We start from the raw sequence: 24669 nt of genomic DNA on the forward strand, positions 1-24669 counted from the left end.
TAGATAGTTTGCATTACCTCGTATACAGGTTACGAAGAAGCATAAGAGATTGCGGCCATTTCTCTTATGCTTGGAGTATTGAAGCACGATACACCGCTAGAAATATTGCACAAAATCCAAGTTCGATGCAAAAAATAGCTAGCTGATAAAACACACTGCAGCTGCATAACTGCTGAATTTTAGCAGAGAAACCAAATTAGCTAGAACGCACTTAAACACATCAGCAAGCCATTGCTGCCATTCAACCAAAATCAGTCAGGCTGGGTCAACTCTACTAATACTAAATGGCAAAGTGGATAAAAGCAGCTAAAGTGAAAGAAACTGCTGGTGGATTCATTCAAAAATTTGATAATTGGATCAATTTTGATAGTCTAAGCTACATGTTTTGAAGGGTACATCAGCAGTTCAGCTATCAGATCTAAAGGAATCACAAAAGTTGGTCCATCAAAAGATACAACGCTACACAGCCCTCCCTGCTTGATATGCGTCCAAAAGCAGGTCAGTTCGACAACCCGGAGTTCCATCTAGAGATCTGCTCAAATCCACCAGAGGACAGAAGCAGAATGCAAGAAACCTACAGAATGTTTTAGGATAATGTGGTGTTAATGCTAATATGATATACAAATATAAGGGAAAGGAACTTAAAACAGGTGATTCAGGAAGGGCAACTACCTCTTAGATCAGGCCTTGCCGTTGTAGATCAGCATATGTCTTCTTGTTATAGATGTTACCTTCCCTGTCTTCATACTCTTCTTCAAGGTCTGGCCGCCACTTATTCAATCCTTGCCGCTCTTGTATTCTCTCCCACAGTTCTTTCGCCTCCTGATCATCCAAATCAGGACAATTCATGAGCTTACAACTTTATTGCAGTTGAATTTACCACTTCAATTTCTTTCATACCAGAGAAATATAAATCATTTAATCAGCTGACATAGATACAGATTTGCATGCTTGTAGCATCTATGAGCTATAGATGTGGACTACATAATAATAATTAGATCAATATTAGGGGACAGATCATGCATAGGAACACTGGCAAAGCACATAAGGCAAGAGAAAGATGAGTACTCGGGCAACACTAGTGCAAATGCATATAAATGTAGGATAGCATTCATGCATCTAAGCCTTGAAACATGTGGCAACTAGCAACTATGAGCATGCTATCTTCAAAATATTCTTTTACAGAATTGATGCTCGGCAGATACATAAACACCCCCACACAGAGAATCTAGACAAAGATTTAGTAGAAAATGAGAAAAATATACCTGAATGGATGTTATTTCGTTGAAGTTTTTGGTGTTAGGTATACCAAGACAACGCATTCCATGCTGGTGCCGCCACTCCTTAAAATGACGCTCGTATGCCCTCCTTCCCCAATAACTATGGTTGCCACATATTTCACACTTAAATTCCTGAAGAAAATAATGTAGTTCATCAAGCAAAAGATTGAAGACAATATACATTATCCATCCATACTGTATATACATTTCTTGAACTAAAGAGACTCTCAATGGTACCATGCAAAACTCGCAATGTACATTCGAAGCTTATAGGATGTAGATGATATGCTCATCAGATAAATGTAACAAAGGAAAGGACAGGATATAGCAGCATCAATATGCAAAACAGCACCACACTACTGCAGACCTGACCAAGACCGTGAAGTTTGTATAGCCAGTAAGGGATAGGTTTGCCATCCCAACCCATAGGTAACTTGAGAGGGTTGTAGATCTGCTGCTCTTCGTCATCACTTTCAGTATCAGCTTGTATTTCCTCCTGCTTGAAACAAGTCCACAATAACCACACACATTTAAGAGAAAAGTTAGATAGGAATGTGTAACACTATAACAAGATATAAAAAGACTCAAGAGGCAGCTTATTTCAATATAATCCTATAAATTATGCACTGCCGCTTAATCTAAAAAACTATCAACCTCACAACTATTTATTAAATGGCATACACATCCGGTACATTAGAGTATTAGACAATTTCTGAAGCTGCTGTTAATTGTTCTACTTTGTAAGACGACAAATTGTACATCTATTTTATTGATATATTAATGAGCTCTGCATTTCTCATGTACCTGTATAGATTGAATAAGCTGGGAACATTTTCATTTTTTACCTCTTCCTTATCTTTCCAATTTGACTGTTATTTTTATGTTTTGCCAACCCGACAAAATGATTCATTTTACTTGTTCTTTTTCAGCACTGCATTTACATTGCTAGTGATGTATTGGTCAAATGTAACTCAATCTTGAATAAATAGTTCTGCATAAAAGCAATGAGAAATATGAGCTACAGTCCTACTTTGTGAATGGTTTAGAATTTTAAATGGTTTATATATGGATGTTCTGCAAAGTCAGACAAAGTTTTAAATAGCACTCTACATGGAACTAGATGCAAGAAGCCGTTTCTATTAGCAACTATGTGAGCTTGCCTGTTTGCGTGGTACAGTAAGGTAGATTGGGCATCCAGTCAGTCGTAAGATAAAATTGGCTATGAACTGATAACGTGGGTATCAAGTCCAATCTAAATATCTTGATTTTGAGTGGCATTGCATTAACATGACCAATCACATACAATTGAATGAATTTTGCACAACTATTGACCACTACACATCTTCCTTAACACAAATGATCATATAGACCAAAAATGATGACCAATCAGACAAGAAAAGCATTGAGGATGTCTATCTAACTAAAACAATATAGAAACTAGCAAATAAATCGAGGAGATTCCCAAGGGCAGCATGCAATAAGCAAAAACAATACAGACATATGCAGTCAAAGAGAGAAATACACGATTACCTCTTCACGCTCTGCTTCCATTTCTTCATACGTCAAAGCTTGTTTCTTTTCAACATTTTCTTTTGTCTGAATAATGGTCTGTACAGAAAATTCACAGAACATTTATTAAAATGCTAATAAACAATAGAGTGACTAGATCTTCTAATCCAGGAACGTCTATAAAGTCAAACAGAAAAGCACTTGGTAAAGAAGGAACCACAAGAAAACTGCACAACTAAAAGGTAGATATTCAAAATAAGATGTCTTCTCAGAACAAGCATACTAAGGAAAAGAAACTGACCTCTTTTAAGACTTCACAAAGTCGTTGCATCTTAGCTTCCATCAAAGCAATTGCCTTCTTAGACCCACTCTGTACTGGTGCTCCATTTTGCACCAGAGTACGTGAACCTTTGACAAAATGCTTTCTGTCTATTTGATCTAATGGTGTATGCTGCACAGCGTAAAATTTAGTAATTAAGAGAAGAAACAGATGCCAGCCAAAAGAGCATGACAAGATGATATTACAATCGGCCCTAAAACACATTGGTTAGAAAATTCTGACATACTAAGATTACCAATTTGCTTGCTTCAAGTAAATTGATATGCATGCTCAAACACAGTCCAGCCAGTTACTAGTAATCTCAGAGAGTGAGACAACATGCAGGACGGCACGCATATTGAACAAAAGGAAAAAATGTGTTATTTCATGAAGTAAAACTATACTGCAACTGTTTCAAAGAAAATACACCCTACAGGGCCACAGGCAGAACTGAACTATTGAAACCACTTGCACAATAAACATCAGCCATCATCTTCTAATTTGCTGGCACACAACTTAAAAATGTTTATCCTTATTATCCTTATCTGGAGAATTTAATCAATTTACTATATATGAGTGGGAGGTACTTGTTATCAACATTATTGAAATTGGCCTTGTCAGACCACGACAAGTAACGATACATTCATAATTCACCAAGCAACTGCACATTGGAACTTTTTACATACAGAAAAAAGGAGCACGAATATGTTGGCTTGGGAACTTTTGACAGTAGCTGAAGGAAGGACTAGAAGACCTGGACCCTACCAAGTAGCACCATTGATAGCAAGAACACAGTCAAGATATTAATAAGAGAAATTTCATGTACTTGTTCATCCTTTGATCAGCAGAATCAATTTGAAGCACTATTCGATATCATTGAAACAGACATGGTTATGTATGTTGGTCAGTAGTGGCATATAAATGAAAGAGAGATAGTGCCACTAACCAAGAGACACCAGCTTAAATACTAACGTACGTTCAGATAATTACAGAAATGAACCTGGAGTAAAGGTTGTATATGACTAGAAAGTGGTTCAGCATAATTACCTTTGTTAAGAAAAGCCGCTCTGCACGCTGCTGAATTGTACCACCTACTTTCAATCCAAGAGCAACCAAGGCCTAGCAAACAATCTCCTCATTCAGTAAACACAATAACCCTTAAAGAAGGAAGATATATAGATACTTCAAGACATCTAATTTTTTTAACTTATAAATACTAATCATGTAATAGATAAGGTAGCTATCCAGAAACAATTTACAAGAATAAATATCTGGCATCTTCCCCCAACATATTTTCTGCATGCCCATACTAACTATTAAGGCACCATAATGTACCTTTAAGCTTAATCACATTTCAAGCATTAGTCATAACAGAATGAAAAAGATGATAAAACCAACATTGGAATAGAAGATCCACCAAAGAGAACATCCTAATGGAAACCACAAAATTTTGGCTGCTGCTGCCCTCATTTGCTCTTATAAATTAATGGAAGTAGTTATATGAAGGAAACAAATTTATTATCTGACTAATATCGGCTTGCTGGACAATAAAAATTCTCATTGAAATTTTGAACAGGCAAAATAAACTTGCTAACCTCTTTAAGCTTTTCAGGACCCACTTCCATAAGTTCTTCAACGGTATTGTAGTAATCAAGATCTATCACAGACTCTTGTGAAGCATGGCCATTCTCCAAATCATTATTCTCCCATCCAGGAACCTTACCATCAGCCCACTGCTCATCAAACTCATTCTCCAACTGTAACAGGACAAGAAGTGTTTTGACACATTATTTATGAACAAAAAGAAACCAATGTTGTAGATATCAAGAGGAACATATCATTTCTTTAAATTAGAAAAATGTTCATCAAGATCCCATTCAAATGATATTGAGAGGCTTTATCATCTCTGTCTAAGAACTGCTCAAGGAAACCGATAATAATATAAGAAGACAAAAAATATGACAAACCTTAAGCACAACTTATATATGGGAAGACAACCAGAAAAGGAAACAAAAAAAGATGTCAACTATGTTTATGTGTATATATGTATAAACGTCCTATGTACCCTAGGCATTTAGCATTCATAATCTGAAAACTTCCATCAAATAATCAGATCAAAGCTGGTAATAACAGAGCACATTTGGTACAAGGGTACAAAAGATGGACACCTTTGAAAATATTCTCTCAAGATCTTGCAAGGGCTGAGTCCGCTCTAAAAATGATATTAAATATTCCAAAATATGCTCCAGATATTCTCTGTATTGCCTGCAATTGCACAGATACTTGGTTATCAAAAGTACTTAGGATTTCAATATAAGACGCAATGCACAATTTGCTCAAATGTCAACAGTTACTACAGAGATCAGAAAGTCATATGGCCCTTAGAGATCTCTACCTATTATAGTATCCCCCTATAACATCAATCTGTAAGGCACCAAGGGAAAAGCATAAAGAGGAGACACAGAAAACCTCAAGAGAATACTTAGCAGTTGAAATTTGAAAAAAATTAAGAAGAAGAGTACACTAGCAGCTGCAATTGTTATATGATTGGAAGATATTAAGCCTATCCATTAGATGAAAACAAAACTTTCAATACCTACTTTAAGAACTATACTGGTGCAATAAACTGTGAGTTTAACATTAGAAATAGTCTCAAACCTTGTCAGCTTTAGATTGAAAGGAATATTGGATGTCTGAGAAAATGAATCCAAATAAGCAGTATACTCCATAAGTGCTCCAAATTTAGAATTGATATACTCGTTGTATAACTCATGCATGTCGAGGTACCGGCCAAATGCTTCCTATGACATTCAACAAAATGATAAGTTACAGTGAGAGAAATGAAACAAGCTGAACATTAAATGCATTGCATGAAACTTCTCAAGAGATCTTAGCTTATATTAGGCATACCACACAAATATGCCAACACATAATCTAAGAAAAAAAGAGAAAACCTTTGTTCAAATAACTAGCAGATCTTGGAAGCACTCACATAAGAAAAAAGCAACAAATTTTGATAACTAGTCATGTGAAAATAAGGATAAGGGAACCCTAGCCTACATCTTACCATGCATGCCAGCGTGATCCTACACGCAAAATCATATAATCCTGCAGAAATTAAATACATGTATCACAATGGAGGTTTCTGTCCAGGTCTTATTTTCGGTAACATGAAAAGAACTATCAGTAAAGACAGTCACCTAAGACATAAGCCTCAATGATTAGAAAAGGAATGTAGTAGCCATATCTTTCCACCAAAATCACAGACATAATCACAGAAATATACATAGAAGCAAATATTTGCAGTGGAAAAACCAATTAGAACAGGAAAAATAAGATATTTATGCCTGCATTTATTTATTTGATTTTATAAGGAATTATGTGAATCTCACTTTTCAGTCCAATTTGTGTTGTGTAAGCTATTTCCTGATTTTAACAAGAAACTGAGCCCCATAGTGATCCCTAGAGATTTTCACCTTTCTGACTACTGAAATATATTTATGATTTTATCAGTATTTCAAAATGACTCTTGATTCCTTAACAATTAGAACTCCTAAACCTAACAAGTTGGGAACTCCTAGATTGTTCTCTAATTGGATACCCAAACTCATACACAAAGTAAACCCCAAAGCTCATAACACAGAACACCAGACACGAAATCACCTTGTGATATACCAACTAACCCCCAGCCACCTCTAAATAAAAATAAAAGGCATATATACTTTCATACTTTCACCTATGATGTTAGGTATTCTTCTCCACTCTTCTCCTCCTATATAAACCCTTCTTTATCACGTCTATTGTTGTGTTGCTGCTTGATGCTTCTATTGCTGCCATCTTGATCATATTCGGAAAAAAATTGATGAATTAAACAAGTCTGATTGATCCCAACACAAATAAAAAGTAAAGGTTCCATTTTGCAGTCTGGATATTATACTTTGTCATATTCCCAAATTTGAAAGACTGTTCTACAAAACTTATTTCAGAATCAAAGAAATGTCAATTTGCTGTTTAATTTCACATTCTGACAGACTTACAGTCTTATATTTTAAAACAAGACAATCTCTCTTTATAGTTATATAACTTAATTAAGCTAACAACCCTCTAATCTTACCCTACATGCTAATTCAATTGATCTAAAGTTGGTTTTAGACGTTGTGGTCTCCTAAAATAATCCTAGCCACCTCGATCTTATATACCATTCTCATCAAAATATCTTCCCAGCAAAATCGGGTTGGCTGGAGCATCACAATTAGGTGCTGGGTAAAGGCGAGAGAAAAATGCAACCCACTATCATGTCACGTATAATTAACATGCTACATGCATGGTGAAGTTTCACCCTACATGGAAAAATACCGGGAAAAGCTCAATGAAAACTAAAACCGAAAATCATTGGTTAAGGCTGAAACTATGAAGATTTCTGGTTTTCACATTTAATTTGAACCACAATGGGCTAAAACCATTCTATTTCAGACTAAAATTTACATTTTTCTAGGAATCAAAACCGAAACCAAATGAAACCGAAACTGAAACTTCAAAACATAATCTAGTATCAGACTATCAGTAAGTTTGTCATTGGATTCATACAATGAACTAGGTTGAGTGACCTGAGTTCCATAATGAATACAACTAGAGATATAAGAAAAGACTGCAATCTAAAGATAGATGATATTGGTACCCCAAATGCAGTGCACCAGAAAATATCTGTTATACTTTCGTTTGCAATTTTAATGCAGATGATTACCTCGCCACTGAACTCAATGTGTGGTTCTTCCTTGAGTAACTCTTCATAATCTTCAGTTGCATCAACAACACGTGCAGCCGGATGACGTCTATGATAATCACGAATCTGTCCAAAGAAAGAAGTCAGGGTCTTAGCCAAAGCATAACAATGGCTCTATCAGTCACCATTAGGTTGGAGTAACAGTTATATCAACTTGCTTTTAGAGTAGCTTATACTTTTTATCTCTGAAAACATACATCAACTGTGCATATAGAAAGATTTATTAATTTATGATGAACTCAAGATGATTACAGAAGGATCTTGTACGTAAATTTATAGAAGAAAGGCCTACAGTTTTGAGGAAGGAAAAAAGTCCTTAAATGCATGATGTTTCTCAGAAGACCCCAAATATGCATACATATATATATATATATATATTACTCGAAAGACTCTATAGCGGGATGAACTACTAGTAATTCCAGTGTAAGAAAAAACCCAAAAACGATAAAATTTAATCGGCAGAACTCATAGTCTTAAGACATAATTTGATCGGACATGAGTATAAAAGGAAAGAAAAATAGCAATCGATTGCTTTGAGATGTTTTGAAGTGCAATCAGCTACTTGCTGTTTACATGGTTAGACAAAATTCACCTCTTTCAGGCGTTCGTAAAAAGCGCTAAACAACCCATTCGCCCCCTGTCCTCCAAGTGCCGCAATCTCATCCTTCCTCGCATTGTCCTCGTCCTCGTATATATAAACCTTTAAATCCAACAAAAGGATAACATTAAAAAAAATCAATTTCTTCGGGTTGGGGGTGGAGGGGAGGTAAAAATGAACAGAGGCGACGGAGTACGAGCTTATCAGTAGTGGAGATGACGAGATCGATCATGTGCCGGACGCGGTGATTCTGGAAGAGGCGATCCCGGTTGTTCTCCGCCTCCCGCTGGAGCTCCCTCGCGATTAACCGCTCAAGCCGCTCCACATCCTCGTGCGCCGCCCGAGTCACCTCCAAGAGAGTAGAAGACATCCCTTCTTCTCTTCGATTCGAGCGAAATGGAGAAGAGAGGTGAGCCGAAGACGAAGCTAGGGTTTATCAGACGAGCTTGAGAGAGAGAACGAGAGTACTCGATCGTGCCGCAACGTATTACGTATCACGCTAAACCGAGCCAATCCGGATCCGCATTAACTTTTTCAGATCCGAAACCCGATATTACACGGGCTGGCCCAACCTACGCAGCCCAATTACTGGCCCAACCCGTTAAAAGGAGGAAAAATAAAATTATTAGAATAACAAATTAAAATTAACGTCTTTATTAGATGCGACAATATATATTAGGTGGTATAGTGAATGCTCTAAAAATCTGAAGTAGCATATTAGTACTTCATATGAGTTAAGCTTAGGCTTACATTTAATTCTATCTCAGCTACTAGGCACCCAAGCTAAGGGCATTTCTTCTTGTCCTTAGTATCATAAAAACAATTAGTTATACGTAACGTTACATTCCATCTCACGTTACAACTTGCCGTACCTTATTGAAAGGCTCTATTTAGACACGTGGCTCTTTAATCCACCAAGACATTATCTCCACAGTGCTAACATAAATTATTAATTAGGTTTTGAGCCCGCTACGCCATTTAATGTAATTCGATAACTAACTTCTATCAACTGCTTATGATAGAGATCGGATGTTTAATGTTTCCGTGAATATTATAGTTAATAGTTAGTAGATTTTCTATTTAAATATTATGTATGTATGATTTGGACTTATTGTGGCATATTTAATAAAATATTAGTTAACCATTTAATTTAATATATTAGATGTAACTAATTTATTTATATAACTTATATTAGCTTACGGTCTCATAGTAGATATCTTTATTTTTAGCCCAGTTAACATAATACAATTGAATGTATACTTAGATTAATAAAAAAATCATATTATGCTTATTTTTATTTTAAATATATAGAATTTTATTGTTTTTAATTCAATCTACTAACTGGCTTATCAAAATGTCTCCCATTCTCTCTTCCTCATCCCCTCTCTTCCCTCTAGTTAATAGTGTTATACTCCTTTATTATCCATGATTTATATATATATATATATGAGCTATGTATTTTATTTTTTTGGCAGAGGTACACTGGATGGAATAAAAAAATAATTATTACATTGCATTAGTAATATTATTGAAATATAAATTATGATATTAGTTATACTAAATTTAGTAGTTTTTTACTATAAATTATAAATATAGATATTTAACTCATGGACAAGGACTCGTTATTTCTAACCAAATAACCACTTTTGAGTTTTTAACCAAAATAATCGTATACTCTAAATTTATACCACGCCCAAACCTAATGCCAGAGGGGATTATAGTGTTATACCGTCTCATAGATATTATGGACATCATATGCAAGCTTAAAATGTAAAGTTGTCAATTCAATAAAATTAGATATATTATTGTAAATTAAAAGAGTATGATACAGCATTAAAATGTTAAAGCTAAGCCATTGTATATATATATATATATATATATATATATATATATATATATATATATATATGTACAAATTTACAATAATTTTACAGCCTTTTGTGTACAAATTTATTATCAGGAACTATTTAACTTATATATATATATATTTTTATATTTTCTTCCCTCTTTGAAATATTAAGTAGAGAGAATTTCTCTCTAATTGGGATTCAATACACATAACCATGTGGATTCGGTCAACCCAAGCCTACCATTGGAACTATCGTAAGTTATAACCCATTAAATAAGCACATTCCACGATTTTAATTACACGTTTAAATCCTATAATTTATGTATTTCATTTCAAACCCAATCGAAATCAAATAACGTGTCGATCATGCTTATTCGATTGCTTCGATCTTACCACTTTAAATGCCACTTCTATCATACGAATTAGAATGGGATCCCAGTCAAGTGTGTTTATATTAATGAATCAGATGCCAATTTTATTTATTTGCTTTGATGGTACTCATTCAATTCCTATAATTTATGTACATTTTTTATGCGATCGGGTCGGAGTTAGATTGATATATTAGCATATTAATCATGTATATTTTGAAAGATTTAAAGGATTACAAAGCAATCGTTTACTGTTTTAATATTCACTGGAGTAACTGGAGGTCCATAAACAAGCTAATCTTCAGCAGTGAGAAGCTTTGTCTACGACGAGTTATAGCCCCAGTCGAATCCCTTCTTCTGGTTGAGGTGGTTACTTTACCATTGCACACGGTGGATCTCTTGGGACAATTATCTACATTCTCTTGGAGACATTGACGGGTAGTTGGACCATCGCCTGGAGGGGCATTAACGAGGGTGGTGCTAGTCTTATCATGCCAGAGTCCCCTGCATATATTAGTATTAGTTTAGGAGAAGCTGTTCTTCTAGAAAAACTGCCGAAATGCTTTGCAGGGTGAAAGAAGTTTATCTATCCCTAGGGCAAATGAGAGGAGTGCAGCCAAGCTCTAGTTAAGATGCTTAATAAGAGGAGAGAACGTCAAATATGCTAAGAAATAACCCCTCTAATTAATGAGTTTCTTAGGTGGATTAAGAATTCTATTAGCAAGGTGTGGCTGGACCCACCATCTGATTTATAAAGAGAATAAAAGAAACGGATCGACACAAATAGGGACCGACCGAATGAATCCACGATTGCTCCACTTATCCGCGTCTAAAATCTAAATTCCACGCTTAGCTCAGCAAAATTCCTATGCGGCTCTGCCAGCTAGGCGATATAGTACTTTATTAGGTTAGATTTTTTTTTTAATATAAAATTTATTGGTGACGAAAAGGCCAGATATGTTTTTTAATTTTATTTTTTTATTGGAGTCGTGATATGAGAAAATTATGCAGCACCCGTCTATTTAAGGCTTCGAATCGGCTAAAGTGGGACGGAGTAATAAGTCGTTGGAAGGAAAGATGAGGTGTTTGATTGAGGTGGAGAAGGGAAGGGAGGGCGTCGATGGGAAGCCATCGGTGGGCGCCACTTACCGGAGCTTATTGGCCAAGGACGGGTTCCCGCCGCCAATCCCCGGCCTCAATAGTTGCTGGGATGTGTTCCGGTTCGACCTCGTTCCTCTTTCTCTCTGGGCATCTGGTTTTATAGTGAAATAAGCGGAGCGTAGTATATTTTATAGCTTTTATGATCTTCTTCTCGCCGAAAATTTTCGTATTTGGAGATCTTTTGGATTGATTTCAAGGTGTCGGTCTTGTCTCCTGGTTGCAAATCTGAGTGGGTTCTCTTATATTTGTCCTTTATTTGATGCAATTACTTGAAAATTTCGATCTTTTAAGTGTCTATGAAATCTTTTAGATCAAGTTTTTTTTTTTTCCTAATTGTTTTTTATGTTACTTGTGATTGCAGTATGTCCGTGGAAAGGTACCCAAATAATAGGATGCTTGGTCGCCGAGAGATTGTTAATGGGAAGGTGCATGATTCGTACTTAATTGATTCAGTCAAATATTCATTTATAATATTATATATTCATGCCTTGTTTGACTTTTGACTTGGACTGGTTTTTGTGTTTTTCTTTTCTAATTCAGGCCGGTAATTATGTATGGATGACCTATACAGAAGTGCATGAGAATGTAATGAAACTTGGCGCTTCCATCCGGAGTTGCGGAATCGAGAAGGTAAGAACTATGGATTTTGTTGGATTTGTTGATATATCGATCTGACTATTTAAGAAGCTAGGCTGTGTGACTGGAAGAAAGATATCTAGTTGATAAATTACATTTATTCAAAATGGGGAATAATGGAAATAAAATAATATATTATATCTATTCATACTTCATTTTTGAGTAAATAGACTTTTGATTTTTTTTTCTGTTGGCAAAAATTGCTGCTTGTGCACACCCTGCTGTTCTGTCTACTGGTATAATGTCATATGATGATAATTGTACCTTTTATTTTCTAACCCAGATTGCTTCGTGCAAGCGATCAGTAAGTCACTATAAATTTAACTATGACTAGGTGTGCATCGTATGGATTAATAACTTATTGATGAGCTGAGCTCTATTCATGTCAATATAACAGATGTTTTTAGTGGTAGATCAAGTGTTGCTGTTTTTTGAGACTTAGTAATTCTAATGTCCTTCTTTTTCTATTATTTTTCTTCATGCAAACTCAAATCCCTGTCATGTGTTTTGTTCGAATGTCTGAAATCTGAAGTAGTTGGTGTGGCCAAGCTAAAGATTCTTTGTTATAGCGAAGGGCCGGTTTCTTCAGTGCCATTCATTGGTTTATTGAAGTGAACTATAAATTAAAATCAATTTGATAAAATCAGTGGTTGAGCTCTAAATTTTTCCTTTGCAGGGAGGCCGTTGTGGTATCTATGGTGCTAACTGTCCAGAATGGATCATTAGTATGCAGGTACAATCCACTTTATGTGCAACTTTCTTAGTTTAGAACATTTGGTTAGACCATGATTCTTAAGTCTATGGTTTTGTTACTGCCTTTGCAATTTCAACCTTTTAAGAGTCTTGATCTTTAATCTCCACTATGACGCATTACACTATCATATATTTCATTACTGTTATACTGGTGAAGAAATCATTCTTAATGGTGTTCTGTGATTTTAACTTTTCCCCTTGTTATTCTCCATGTCATCTGCAGGCTTGCAATGCTTATGGCATTTACTGTGTTCCCTTGTATGATACTCTTGGTATGTATCTTTCCCTTCCTTTAATGGATTTTCATATACTGTGTATTCTCAGAAGGCACAATACATAAAGCAAACTTTTAAGCATGGGTGGACATACCAGTCATGTGAGCCATGGCTATTGGCATATACATTTCCCATGCTTTATCAACATTCAATGTATGGGAGTGTCTTGATAGTCCCCTTATCGAGTGTCTGGCCATGCGGTTTTGCTGGCCTGCAGTCGGCTATGTAACAAGTGCAGGTTTTCATGGCAATCAGATCAGTCTACTCAGGACAGGGATATGCAAGCTATGCTAGCTATGCCATTTGGTATATTAATATACCATGCTGATAAAATCACCATTTATGACTAATGATAATTGACAAGACAGTCCATGCCATGACAAGACTATTCTTGTTCCGAGTTACGTCAATCACCTTGGTTGCATACAAAGTCTTTCCAAGGATGTTAGCTTATGTGCCTCATTGGAAGTCTTAAGTCTTAACTATCACCGGGGAAATTAATCTTAGAATCTGAATTTGATGGGATGTTTGCTGCTTGATTTTTTGTCTTGGCTATAGGTGCGGGTGCAGTTGAATTCATTCTATTGCACGCAGAAGTTGAAATTGCTTTTGTGGAGGAAAAAAAAATCGGAGAGGTACCTTTCATGCCTTCCATATAAAAGCTTGATTTTTCTTGAAAGATGTTACTGTATTAGACATTAATGTTATTCCTTTCAACAGTATATATAGCTGAATGGGAGAGAACCATATAGCTGAACCCAAATAGTTTTGGAGTTAATGGCTTGTTGTTGTAATATATTACTCTTAGTCTAGTTTGGAAATTTGGTGCTACTTTATGCTCAAAAGATGGACCTCAAAGTTGTATTTTTATTTGGCAAGATATACTAAGTTTCCGTTCTGTAAAGTAGAATCATTTTCTCATGCGAACATTTACAGCATTATGTGAAAGTACCTTTCCTATGTAGTCACAATCTAATATGATCTTTTTTCACACTATTATCAGAATTTCTAAGGTCCACTCTTTTCTTATGTGTTTGACATTACTGCTTGTACTGCAGTAGCTACTGTAGGCTTTCTTGCCTCATCTTGCCTGGTCACTCTGAAGTTGGGATCTTATTTTGTCTGAGATTAATTTGCTCTATATTATCAGCGATTAATCTATGCTAAAAGTCATTTGCACTCTGTCGAGAGCCTTTTTACCATGTGTGGTAGATACAAACTATAAGCATGCGTGATAGATATGCCCGTATCATATGTGACCAAACATTATTTGTTTTATTTTAGATAAAGATACAATGGTTAATTAGTTGACGTCAAATATATGTAACATTAGTTCACTTCATCTGAACCTCTTGAATGTTAGGTTGAGGATTATAAGGATTTATTGCAGTCAAGTTAATCTAGCCAAATATATACTCTGTGTTTAATAACTTCTTTTTGTCTTTTCGTTGTTACGATCTTTTAATGTATCTTCCAATTTCGTAGGTGCTGAAGACCTTTCCAAATTCAACCAAATTCTTGAAAAGTAAGACACATATGGTTTATCACTTTATCTATGTTCATCCATATAGATACTTTCTGATATCAGCCATCTCTTGTGTGCAGCAATTGTGAGTTTTGGCAAGGTCGACCCTGAACAGAGAGAAGAGGTTGGGAAATATGGTTTGGCAATCTATTCATGGAATGAATTTCTGCTGTTGGTAAGAGCATCTTTCTTTTGTTTCTTTATCTTATAGTTAGGTCTTGGAGGCAAAATTTCTGCGATTGATGATGGATACTCTAACCTGAACTGCTATACGAATATCATACTTAGGGATCTTTGTGCGAGGGGCTCGATCATGCATTTTATAAGGATTGTGGAATTATTACAGTTTATATTTGATGCAAAGTTGTGAACAAATGGGATGAAACTTTGGATGAACTAATATCTTTGCTCTTTCTATAGCTTCATGTGCCATTTGAACTTTTTAGATCAGTCTGCAATATTTGATTGAACCTATTATCTGTTATCCAATACAATTTAAAGTTACTCGATACACCACACAATTTATGTTCATATGTTATCCTACCTACAGGGTGTTAATCAGCAGTTCGATCTTCCAGTTAAGGAAAAGAAAGATATATGTACCATCATGTATACAAGTGGAACAACTGGTGACCCCAAGGGGGTAATAATCTCCAATGGGAGCATCATGACTCTTATTTCTGGTGTGGATCTTCTGCTCCATCACGAGAATGAGCAGGTGAATTATTGTTATGATTCATTCTAACATGTAGTAACCTTTTCCAGTACCATTATTTGTAGGCTACTTAATAAATTTGGACGGTTTTAATTGTGGTCTGATATACTTCTATATGTTCTTTGTTTTCTCTTTCATGGGGCTAAGTACAGTTGACTGAAGATGATGTTTATTTATCTTATCTTCCTCTTGCACATATCTTTGACCGAGTGATTGAAGAGTTGTTCATTTTCCATGGTGCCTCAATTGGATTTTGGCGTGGGGTGAGCTTCAATGCTAAATGTTCCCTTTTTGCCATATGAACATAAACCGCTTGACTATTGACTATTTTGAACTTTTATCTTCAGGATGTCAAATTATTAGTTGAAGACATTGGAGAATTGAAACCAACAATATTCTGTGCTGTTCCACGTGTGCTTGAACGAATCTATGCAGGTAAATGTTTTTAAAATTGAGGAATTCCAACTCAGTACAAATGGAAAAAAAATTAAGAAAAAGGTAAAGAAAAAAATTCGTGGTTGATTCAATCAATTAAAGGTACATGTATACTTCTTGTTAATGTATAAATTTGTTTTTCTTCTGGAATATTTTTCGGTCTTTGAGTTGAGGGACTTTCTAAGTTTTTTCGATAGGAGAAGTCCTAGTACATTTCTGGTCTATATTCATGCATGCAATCATCTGCTTAAATGTGACTCTAAGAAGAAATTTAGCTTCTTTCTTATTAATAGGCTTTCCTCTATTATTTGACCTTGCTTATCCTCTGAAACTGTATAACAGAAAGAAACAATCAACTCCACAAGTTCAATAAGTTTCTTAGTTCTTATATGACAGAAAATTCTGTGAACCGATGTTGTAGCACAAGCCCATTTTTCTTAGTATTGGGTTAGGTGCTTGCAAATTGTTACTAGCCTGATTTTAGGAGAGTAGCTTATTAATTTATGTTTGGCCCTTCTAGTAATGTTCACATGTCATAATAGTAGACATTTAAATCTATATAGGTGGTCAAGCTACTTTAGCCTAATATTTAAGTGGAGAGCACTTGTATGAATTGTTGCATGATTTGCATCAATGCTGAAGCTTCTTGTAAGGCCTTTAATCTGAAGTATTTTGCACTAGAACTGACCTAATTTTGATAGTGAAATGTTCAGTTTAGGGTTTAGGGTCTAATATTTAAGTGGAGAGCACTTGTATAAATTGTTGCATGACTTGCATCAATGCTGACGCTTCCTGTAGGGCCTTTTTATTCGTAGTATTGTGCGCTAGAACTGACCTAATTTTGAGAGCAAAATATGCAGTTTAAGGAAATATCTTAGTTCATCTTGATGAACTTAACCAATCAAATGTTATCGGTACAGTAAGGAGATAAAAATTAGAAAACTCAATTTCGGATGTCTCAGTGAAATATTGAAATCTAACTAGAAGATAGTTTTTAAAATCAAAATCAGTAATAATATGCGAAAGGCATGATAAAGAAAACTATGCAAATACAAGACATGCAAAAAACATTTATGTGGAAATATCCCTTTTAATTAAGGGTAAAAAACTGCGAATTCTCTGCATGGGTTAAATTCAATGCACTACCAAATATAAATACAAGATATAATTACAACCTGCCCTACTGCCTGACATTGTGGCTAATGGTTGAAGTTGTTATTACAAATTAGATCCCATAGTGAATTATTCTTAGTGTACCAAATTACTAACTATGCTAAAGCCCACAGAGTTGAACAACCCATGTCTCAGTACTCTCTTGAGACATTGATGTAGATGGATATATGTAGAACCTCTAGGATCTTCACATTGTAACTTCGACAATGAAGTAGATCTTGAACAAAAGTAGTCTCCACTTTCTCAAGAAAATTCCTAGGATTATTATGTGGAAAAAGCCCCTCCGTAAGATTTTGTAAAGAGTTTCTAGGAGAGTAAGGGATTCAATAGTTTTTTACTCCTTATATAGGTGAAGAACCCTTCCTCCAATAGGAAAAGGTTTTACTAAAATCTACTCCACCCTTTTCCAATAGAAAAAAGGTCTTTCCAAAATCTCCTTTAAAGGTTATTAAAGATGAACTAAAGGTTTCCAAATACGGTCATTCAAGGTTTTCCAAAAACAATCCTTCAGAATGGCCCAACTTTTTCCTTAATGCATTAGCCCAATAACTCCATCAAGACTAGTGCCATGACTTTACATTGTTGCTCTAGACATACAAAATTATTTTGCTCACAAACCGCAAATAGAAAAGCTAACATTTTGTTTACACATGAAGTTAACCATTGTGTTCTTTTCTTCCACTCTGAATAACATTTTGATCTCAAGTATAATTTTGACTTTATCTTGTGGTTAATTAATCAGTAAGATTTGATATTTTATTGTGTATCTGCCTTATTTCAGGACTGCAAGATAAGATTTCTTCTGGAGGTGTTCTGAAGCAGACCTTGTTTAGCATTGCTTATAATTAGTAAGTTGTGTAAAATATCCAAAAAAACTAACTGTAATTCATCTTCAGTTTGGCACTTTTATAAATGTCATCTATATGTGTGGTTCTTATTCTATATAATCTGGCCTTTACCTTATATTATGGTGTGCTGGGACATTGATATTTATTTCATGCAACGGAATTTTGTTTGCTCAGACAGATGTGATCATTCTGGTGAATTTGACTTCTCTCTAATTAAGTAATTATATATGTCTATGCTGTGATTTATAATTATTATCCTTTGAATTTTTTTCAGCAAGCAACGTAACATGCTGAGAGGAAGTAAGCATGATGAAGCCGCTTCAATTTGTGATAAGATAGTTTTTAATAAGGTAACTGAGAATGAGAGGAAACAGCTTCCCTTAATTTGTCTGGCTGTAGTCTTTCCAGCAATTTTGCTTGGTTTATATAACTCGATCGCATATATGCTTAGGTAAAACAAGGACTAGGAGGAAGAGTTCGTGTTATTTTATCTGGAGCAGCCCCTCTAGCGAATCATGTTGAACAATTTTTACGTGTGGTGACATGTGCTCATGTTCTACAAGGATATGGTATGTAATCTGCAGTCTGCACAACTGAATCTGGGAAGTCCCATTCAAACATATATTGAATTATTCTTGTCATTGATTCTATAATTTATCTGAAACAATATTGTGCTTCTGGTATTATTACTTTGAAAACTTTCTAGATTCTAAAAGTAAGTGGTGAAGAGTGGACATATGATATGATAAATAGCATCATGTGCGACATAAACGAGTTTTGGTTATCTTTAATCTTGTTTAATTTTAATTTATTTCTATTAAATGGTCAATGTGTTTTTGTTAAAATAATTTTTCTGATATGCATGCGAATATACTAAAACTTTAGGTTCAATTCAGATCCAGTTATGTTGCATATTGTTTAGCTGCTACTGATGGCTTTTCATGTTTTCAGGTCTTACGGAGACCTGTGCAGGGACGTTTGTGTCACTGCCAAATGACATGTCTATGTTAGGATCTGTAGGCCCTCCAGTACCAAACGTTGATGTGCGCTTGGAGTCTGTTCCTGAAATGGGATATGATGCTTTATCAGATACTCCTCGTGGGGAAATCTGCATCAGGGGGGATACCTTGTTTTCGGGCTACTACAAACGTGAAGACCTCACAGAGGAGGTAATGATTGATGGATGGTTCCACACAGGTAATGTCTTTTTCATGATATACCTACTATGGATGCTTTTATGGTACATCAGACACAAAGATAATTATTTTGTATCCAGAAATTCGTAGACTTGGATTTGGATCAGGTACCATTGTAAAGATTTGTGGGTTCAAGCTCTTAACTTTCGAGAAACTTTATTCTGCCTCTCAGTTTATGCTGTAGGTCTCTGTGGTAATGATCCTATTATGCCTAGATAAGGGGAATGCTACCCCCCAAGTTTTTGTCTGGTAATATCTTTCTGGTGAGCTGTATCAAAAAGAATGAAGAGAAATAAAAGGCAGAACACTTTTCTCTAGAGATGTTTTAGCTTAGCTCGGTCAATTCATCAAAAGCAACTTATTTTTCACCTGTGTAGACTTTAGTACTGATGTTGGTTATATCAAATGATAATATGTTTAAGACTGCATTCCTTTACCTTTAAGCATTGCAGGCTTCAAGAAGGGAATAGCAATTTCTAACAAAATTTTGATTCTAGTCATAGATCTGTCTCATTACCTGGGTGCATCTCTTTTTTGCCACTTATGTTTCTTCTCTTCAATTGGAATCATCTGATGTGTGTTTTATGATCTCTATTTGTAGGGGATATTGGTGAATGGCTGCCAAGTGGAAGTATGAAAATCATTGATCGGAAGAAAAATATTTTTAAACTTTCACAAGGAGAATATGTCGCAGTTGAAAATTTGGAGAACATCTATGGTCTTGTTCCTGATATTGACTCGGTATATTTTTTGGACCAGAAGGAATCATTGGAGAAAGAGTTACTTAATTGCATCTGCAATAGTCTTCATTAGGAAAGTTGATCCTTGTAGTATTAAGAATCTCTACCTAATGTCTTTTATGAGCTAACCGTTTAACAGACAGTCTAAAAATGTTTCTATGCCTTTTTCTGTTACTTGTCTATGTGATATCATAGATATTACTGTTTCCTAAATATGTAAATTCTGAAAAAGAAACCATCTCCAGCAGCATCTTTCAGCTGAGAAAGGAAAAAGATATATCTTGTGCAAGACATGTTAGTCAATAACTCCATGTGTAACTCACTTTGCTTTTTAGTTGCTCGCTAGTTTTCCTGTAAATTCTGGAGTTCTATGATTGGCATATTATAGTCCATTCACATTCTCCTAATCCTCTTTTTAAATTGTTGTCGCAGATATGGATTTACGGAAATAGCTTTGAGTCTTTCCTTATTGCGGTAATTAATCCCAATAAACAAGCTCTTGAGCATTGGGCTGAAACAAATGGTATAAGTGGGGATTTTCCTGCACTATGTGAGAATCCTAAAGCAAAAGAATACATTTTGGGGGAACTTGCAAAGACTGGGAAAGAAAAGAAGGTGAGTTTGCTAATTTGAAGTTATGTTGTTTCTTTTCATGTTATAATGAGCTTGCAAAGAATCTGAAATAGATAACTGCCTTCCTGTTCATGTTCTGGCAGCTTAAAGGATTTGAGTTCGTGAAAGCCATTCATCTTGATCCTGTGCCATTTGACATGGAACGCGATCTGCTTACTCCGACATACAAAAAGAAGCGGCCACAACTGCTCAAGTATTATCAGGTACCTCTACGCCTTTTCTCAATAAATTAAGTATGTGAAGTTGAAAATCTGGGAGAGCCAGAGGTAGATAATGTCAATCTTGAAGCTCAATCCAGTTACATTTGAAAGTTTGTAGAAGAAATCTGCCAAGCTAATGAATAATCTTGTGTAGACGAGAGGCACACCGTAGCAACGTAATGTTTTGATTCTTGATAAATGTGATTTCTGACTTTATTCAATCTGCAGAGCGTAATTGACAGCCTATACAGAAGTGTTAAATGAGTTATCATTCCACACCATCGACCCGTTGTGATTGAAACAGCTTGTGGCACCAAGAATCCGGATACCCTTTTACTGCTTCATTTGCTTGAATGATCATCAACAGCTGCAATATTGTAATCAATGTATATATGGTTAGATACCAGATGCTGAAATTAATCCTCATTCCAGGCAGTTATTTATGATGGCTTCCATGTGGAAGAACACTGCAATCTAATTTATAGCAGTCAGTCAGTCTTCTTATAATGTAAACAGAGTCTGCATTTATTTTTATACGGCATTATCAGATGGCAAATACTACTCAAATACATGCCACATTTGAATTTCTGATTGAATAGATTTATGTCGGAGACTTTTAGCCTTTACTTTGTGTGATACTTTTCTTAGTAAGGGTTCATAAGACTAGGTTAATTTATATATGATAAGATTAGATTATGCTCACAACCTTAGGTGATTCCTTTATTGCATTTTGTAGGTTAGGAGGGTGATCAATTCTCACCCATTATCACATGAAATTTCTGTTGCTGAGTCAAAGAAATAATTACTTGGCATGGTTTCTTCCTTTTGCTTTTTTATTGGGATTCAGGAAGCAATGCTAGCTAGCTAGCTAAGATGATGCTTATCCTTCAATCTCCTGGTGCTTTTTTTTGGTTGATATTAGACAAATGAATTGAAGAAGTAGCCTCCTTAATTATCCAGTCAGATGGCAGATTAGTTCTCTAATTCAAATCGAGCTGGCCACAGGTATTAACGAACTGCTAAATAATAGTAATCAAGGCAAACTCAAATCAATCTGAATTATATCAAATTTATGAATTTATTTCCAAAACAAAAGAAATTAAACTTGGATTCGGATCGAAGTAGTTAAACTAGTGAATCGAAAACTGACCCTTGACCTAGGGGAATTGAATCAGTTTTTGGCGAACCAGATACATCAACTATTTTTGCAAAGTTATTTAAAATTTTAAAAATATATAGATAGTTCTAAGTAATTTCTAAAACCTAAAATTTTAGTTTATAAATATGTATAAATATGCTTTTCAATACTTTTCAAGTTAAGTTATTTAATATAAATAAAAATTAAAACACTCTTGACCAAGAGAAATACTAAAAAATTAAACTAAGAATATCATCTTTTTTTATATTTAAATTGTTTAAATTTTAGTGTTAATTCACTCTAAAGGGTATTCATAAAAAAAAGTATTTTAAAAGAGGCATAGAATCAATAAGGAATTTTTAAGGGTATACAATACATGCAAAAAATACTAATTTTTAGACACAAATATGTTATTAACTATATATTTTCAAAATTTTAGAATTAAAATATCTTTAGAAATAAAGAATTTAAAGAATTAATTAGTAAAAATAATTAAGTAATTCGATCGGGTGAATTACCGATTGATCCGAGCTCTAAACAAGCTGACCAAGCCCGATTAATGATTTACTTATCCCTCTCGACGAAACGATCCTGACCGTTCGATTCATCACACCGCTCGGTATATATATCTCCGTTCTTCGCTCCCTCTAGGGTTTTCTCTAGCCGTCACTTCCATTTCCTCGCTCACTACTCTTCCCCGCGACAATGGTGAAGGGAAGACAAGGCGAACGCGTGCGGTTCGTATTTATTCCTATCTCTCTCAATCCTTCCTCCTTCAAACCCTAATCTCTGACTCTATTCTCTGATCGCAGGTTGTACGTCCGCGGAACGATTCTTGGTTACAAGAGGTAATCTCGATAGCCCCTAAACTTACGATTTGTTCTCGACTTTCGCTGTGTTTTATTGAACTATTTTGAATCTGGATTTGGCGGGGATGAACAGATCGAAGTCGAACCAGTACGAGACTACCTCGCTGGTCCAGATCGAGGGGGTTAACACCAAGGAAGAGGTCGCCTGGTACTGCGGCAAGAGGATGGCATACATCTACAAGGCTAAGACCAAGACCAAGGGAACCCACTATCGTTGCATATGGGGCAAGGTTGCTCGCCCTCACGGCAACAGTGGCGTCGTTCGCGCCAAGTTTAAATCCAACCTCCCTCCCAGTTCCATGGTACCAATTGTTTGAGATCAAACACTTTTTGTGGATTTTGTTCGTCAATTGATTGTTTTGTTTGCTTGCATTGCAGGGTGGAAAGGTTCGAGTTTTCATGTATCCCAGCAACATCTAAGGTGAATTTCCAATATTAAGTGCTAAAGTAATCTTTAATGTTTCTTTTCGTCAAGGTTAAGTTTTGTTTAGATTTAAAGGAAGACAATATTGTGTTAAATGCGTGAGTTTGTTAAATAAACAGTTCAAAGACTAAATGCAACAGTTTAGACGCATATATTTGGAATTTTATTTTCTAGTGAATCTTTGTATGCTACGAGATCAAGTGAAATAGTTGGAGGATCAATGTATTGGGATTTGTATGAAGGGCTCAATGCCAAAAGGGGAGAGCTTTTTTGTAGCTCCGAAATACCTGTAGGTTCTCTGCAGGGTGCCCTGCACTTGGAGCCCCAAACTAAGATCATGATGGTCTCATAGTACAGAATTGTGCTTTGGTAGAAAATTTCATATTTTTCACCATGTTTCTCACAATCCTGCCTCCAAGGACCATTACATGCATTTAATCTACCGCATCTATGAGTACCACTCTTATATCGACCACCTGAATTGCAACTATATGTTATGTTTTCCTTTTATTGGTTGAAAAAAGATCTCTGTAGTATTTAATATTTGTCATGCTTCCCTTTTTCATGCTATTGCACTAATGTGCACTTCACGACGATCGAATATCTGAAAAGGATTTGAGTGTTGCAATTTTAATTTTTCATGTTTTCATCCTCTGATGATTTCTTCAATCCTATTGGTGTATTGCAAACCTACTATTCCTACTTTTGCTGTGTTTTCTGATAAATGATGCAGTGGTGCCTATGTTAGAAATTAATTTTTTCATTATATCGGAGTCCTACAAGAATTGAGGTCTACAGTCCATTGTGTATTAGGAACATCATTCCAAGTTATTATCTGCATTGTTTCAGTAGCTATAGGTCTTGGATTATAATATTCTTAATTTTTTAATGGTGCAGGTTCCTCTAAAATCTAAATGCTTCTGTGCTTTCGGCTGTTCTCTGGCACGGGTATGATTGAAGGCGAACTTTTAGCATAAGTGGAAGATATTAGAAAGCATTGTTATTATTGCTCAGTGATTTCAAAGTTTTGGTACCATGTGGCGGGACACTGTAGTTTCTTATTAGTTCTGTTGCTTCTATATGAGGGAAATTTGCCTTTCAAAGCATAAATACGTAGTTCTTTTTTTATCTCGTTCTTGATATTCTGGTTAGTCTGTCATCTAGCTCTCATCTTTGGCCTGTTGAGTGATTTTTTAGGTTTATGATCTCATATGATTTTTTAGGTTTATGATCTCATACAGA

General features: G+C 35.4%; 3 protein-coding genes across 3 annotated transcripts; 2 read left to right on the forward strand and 1 right to left on the reverse strand.

Moving 5' to 3' along the window:
• Positions 1-312: 312 nt before the first annotated feature.
• On the reverse strand, positions 313-8963 carry LOC140788255 (splicing factor SF3a60 homolog). Its single transcript, XM_073137435.1, has 13 exons — positions 8686-8963; positions 8484-8591; positions 7853-7957; positions 5767-5909; positions 5277-5373; positions 4704-4865; positions 4156-4227; positions 3091-3240; positions 2811-2888; positions 1648-1776; positions 1266-1412; positions 673-822; positions 313-574 (listed from the first exon to the last, which is right to left on the reverse strand). The coding sequence occupies exons 1-12, from the start codon at positions 8857-8859 to the stop codon at positions 676-678; spliced, it is 1512 nt and encodes a 503-aa protein (XP_072993536.1). The 5' UTR covers positions 8860-8963; the 3' UTR covers positions 313-574; positions 673-675.
• Positions 8964-11750: 2787 nt separating this feature from the next.
• Positions 11751-21622, forward strand: LOC140788836 (long chain acyl-CoA synthetase 4-like). The gene is made up of 19 exons (XM_073138309.1): positions 11751-11926; positions 12229-12292; positions 12408-12497; positions 13180-13236; positions 13480-13528; positions 14090-14166; positions 15017-15056; positions 15137-15231; positions 15607-15774; positions 15924-16034; positions 16119-16206; positions 18161-18227; positions 18502-18577; positions 18679-18796; positions 19179-19424; positions 20025-20164; positions 20596-20778; positions 20880-20999; positions 21225-21622. Exons 1-19 carry the CDS (start codon positions 11784-11786, stop codon positions 21258-21260), a joined length of 1968 nt encoding a protein of 655 aa, XP_072994410.1. The 5' UTR covers positions 11751-11783; the 3' UTR covers positions 21261-21622.
• A 1136-nt stretch (positions 21623-22758) lies between these two features.
• Positions 22759-24555, forward strand: LOC140788331 (large ribosomal subunit protein eL33w-like). Its single transcript, XM_073137543.1, has 5 exons — positions 22759-22871; positions 22947-22982; positions 23077-23305; positions 23382-23424; positions 24325-24555. Exons 1-4 carry the CDS (start codon positions 22840-22842, stop codon positions 23421-23423), a joined length of 339 nt encoding a protein of 112 aa, XP_072993644.1. The 5' UTR covers positions 22759-22839; the 3' UTR covers position 23424; positions 24325-24555.
• The last annotated feature ends 114 nt before the right edge of the window (positions 24556-24669 follow it).

This window comes from Typha latifolia, chromosome 5 (genome assembly GCF_019914945.1).
Source record: "Typha latifolia isolate L0001 chromosome 5, TyphaL0001v2, whole genome shotgun sequence".
NCBI classification, from domain to species: Eukaryota; Viridiplantae; Streptophyta; class Magnoliopsida; order Poales; family Typhaceae; genus Typha; species Typha latifolia.

Bases quoted from the DNA above. Each gene is read 5' to 3' on its own strand.
- LOC140788255 (XM_073137435.1), bottom strand. From the start codon at position 8,859: ATGTCTTCTACTCTCTTGGAGGTGACTCGGGCGGCGCACGAGGATGTG. The intron at 8,592-8,685 runs GTACTCCGTCGC...TTGGATTTAAAG, and splicing joins TCTCCACTACTGATAAGCTC to GTTTATATATACGAGGACGA. The intron at 7,958-8,483 runs GTGAATTTTGTC...TTCTTTGGACAG, and splicing joins TTTACGAACGCCTGAAAGAG to ATTCGTGATTATCATAGACG.
- LOC140788836 (XM_073138309.1), top strand. From the start codon at position 11,784: ATGAGGTGTTTGATTGAGGTGGAGAAGGGAAGGGAGGGCGTCGATGGG. The intron at 16,207-18,160 runs GTAAATGTTTTT...GCCTTATTTCAG, and splicing joins GCTTGAACGAATCTATGCAG to GACTGCAAGATAAGATTTCT. The intron at 19,425-20,024 runs GTAATGTCTTTT...CTCTATTTGTAG, and splicing joins TGATGGATGGTTCCACACAG to GGGATATTGGTGAATGGCTG.
- LOC140788331 (XM_073137543.1), top strand. From the start codon at position 22,840: ATGGTGAAGGGAAGACAAGGCGAACGCGTGCG. The intron at 22,872-22,946 runs GTTCGTATTTAT...CTCTGATCGCAG, and splicing joins AGACAAGGCGAACGCGTGCG to GTTGTACGTCCGCGGAACGA. The intron at 23,306-23,381 runs GTACCAATTGTT...CTTGCATTGCAG, and splicing joins ACCTCCCTCCCAGTTCCATG to GGTGGAAAGGTTCGAGTTTT.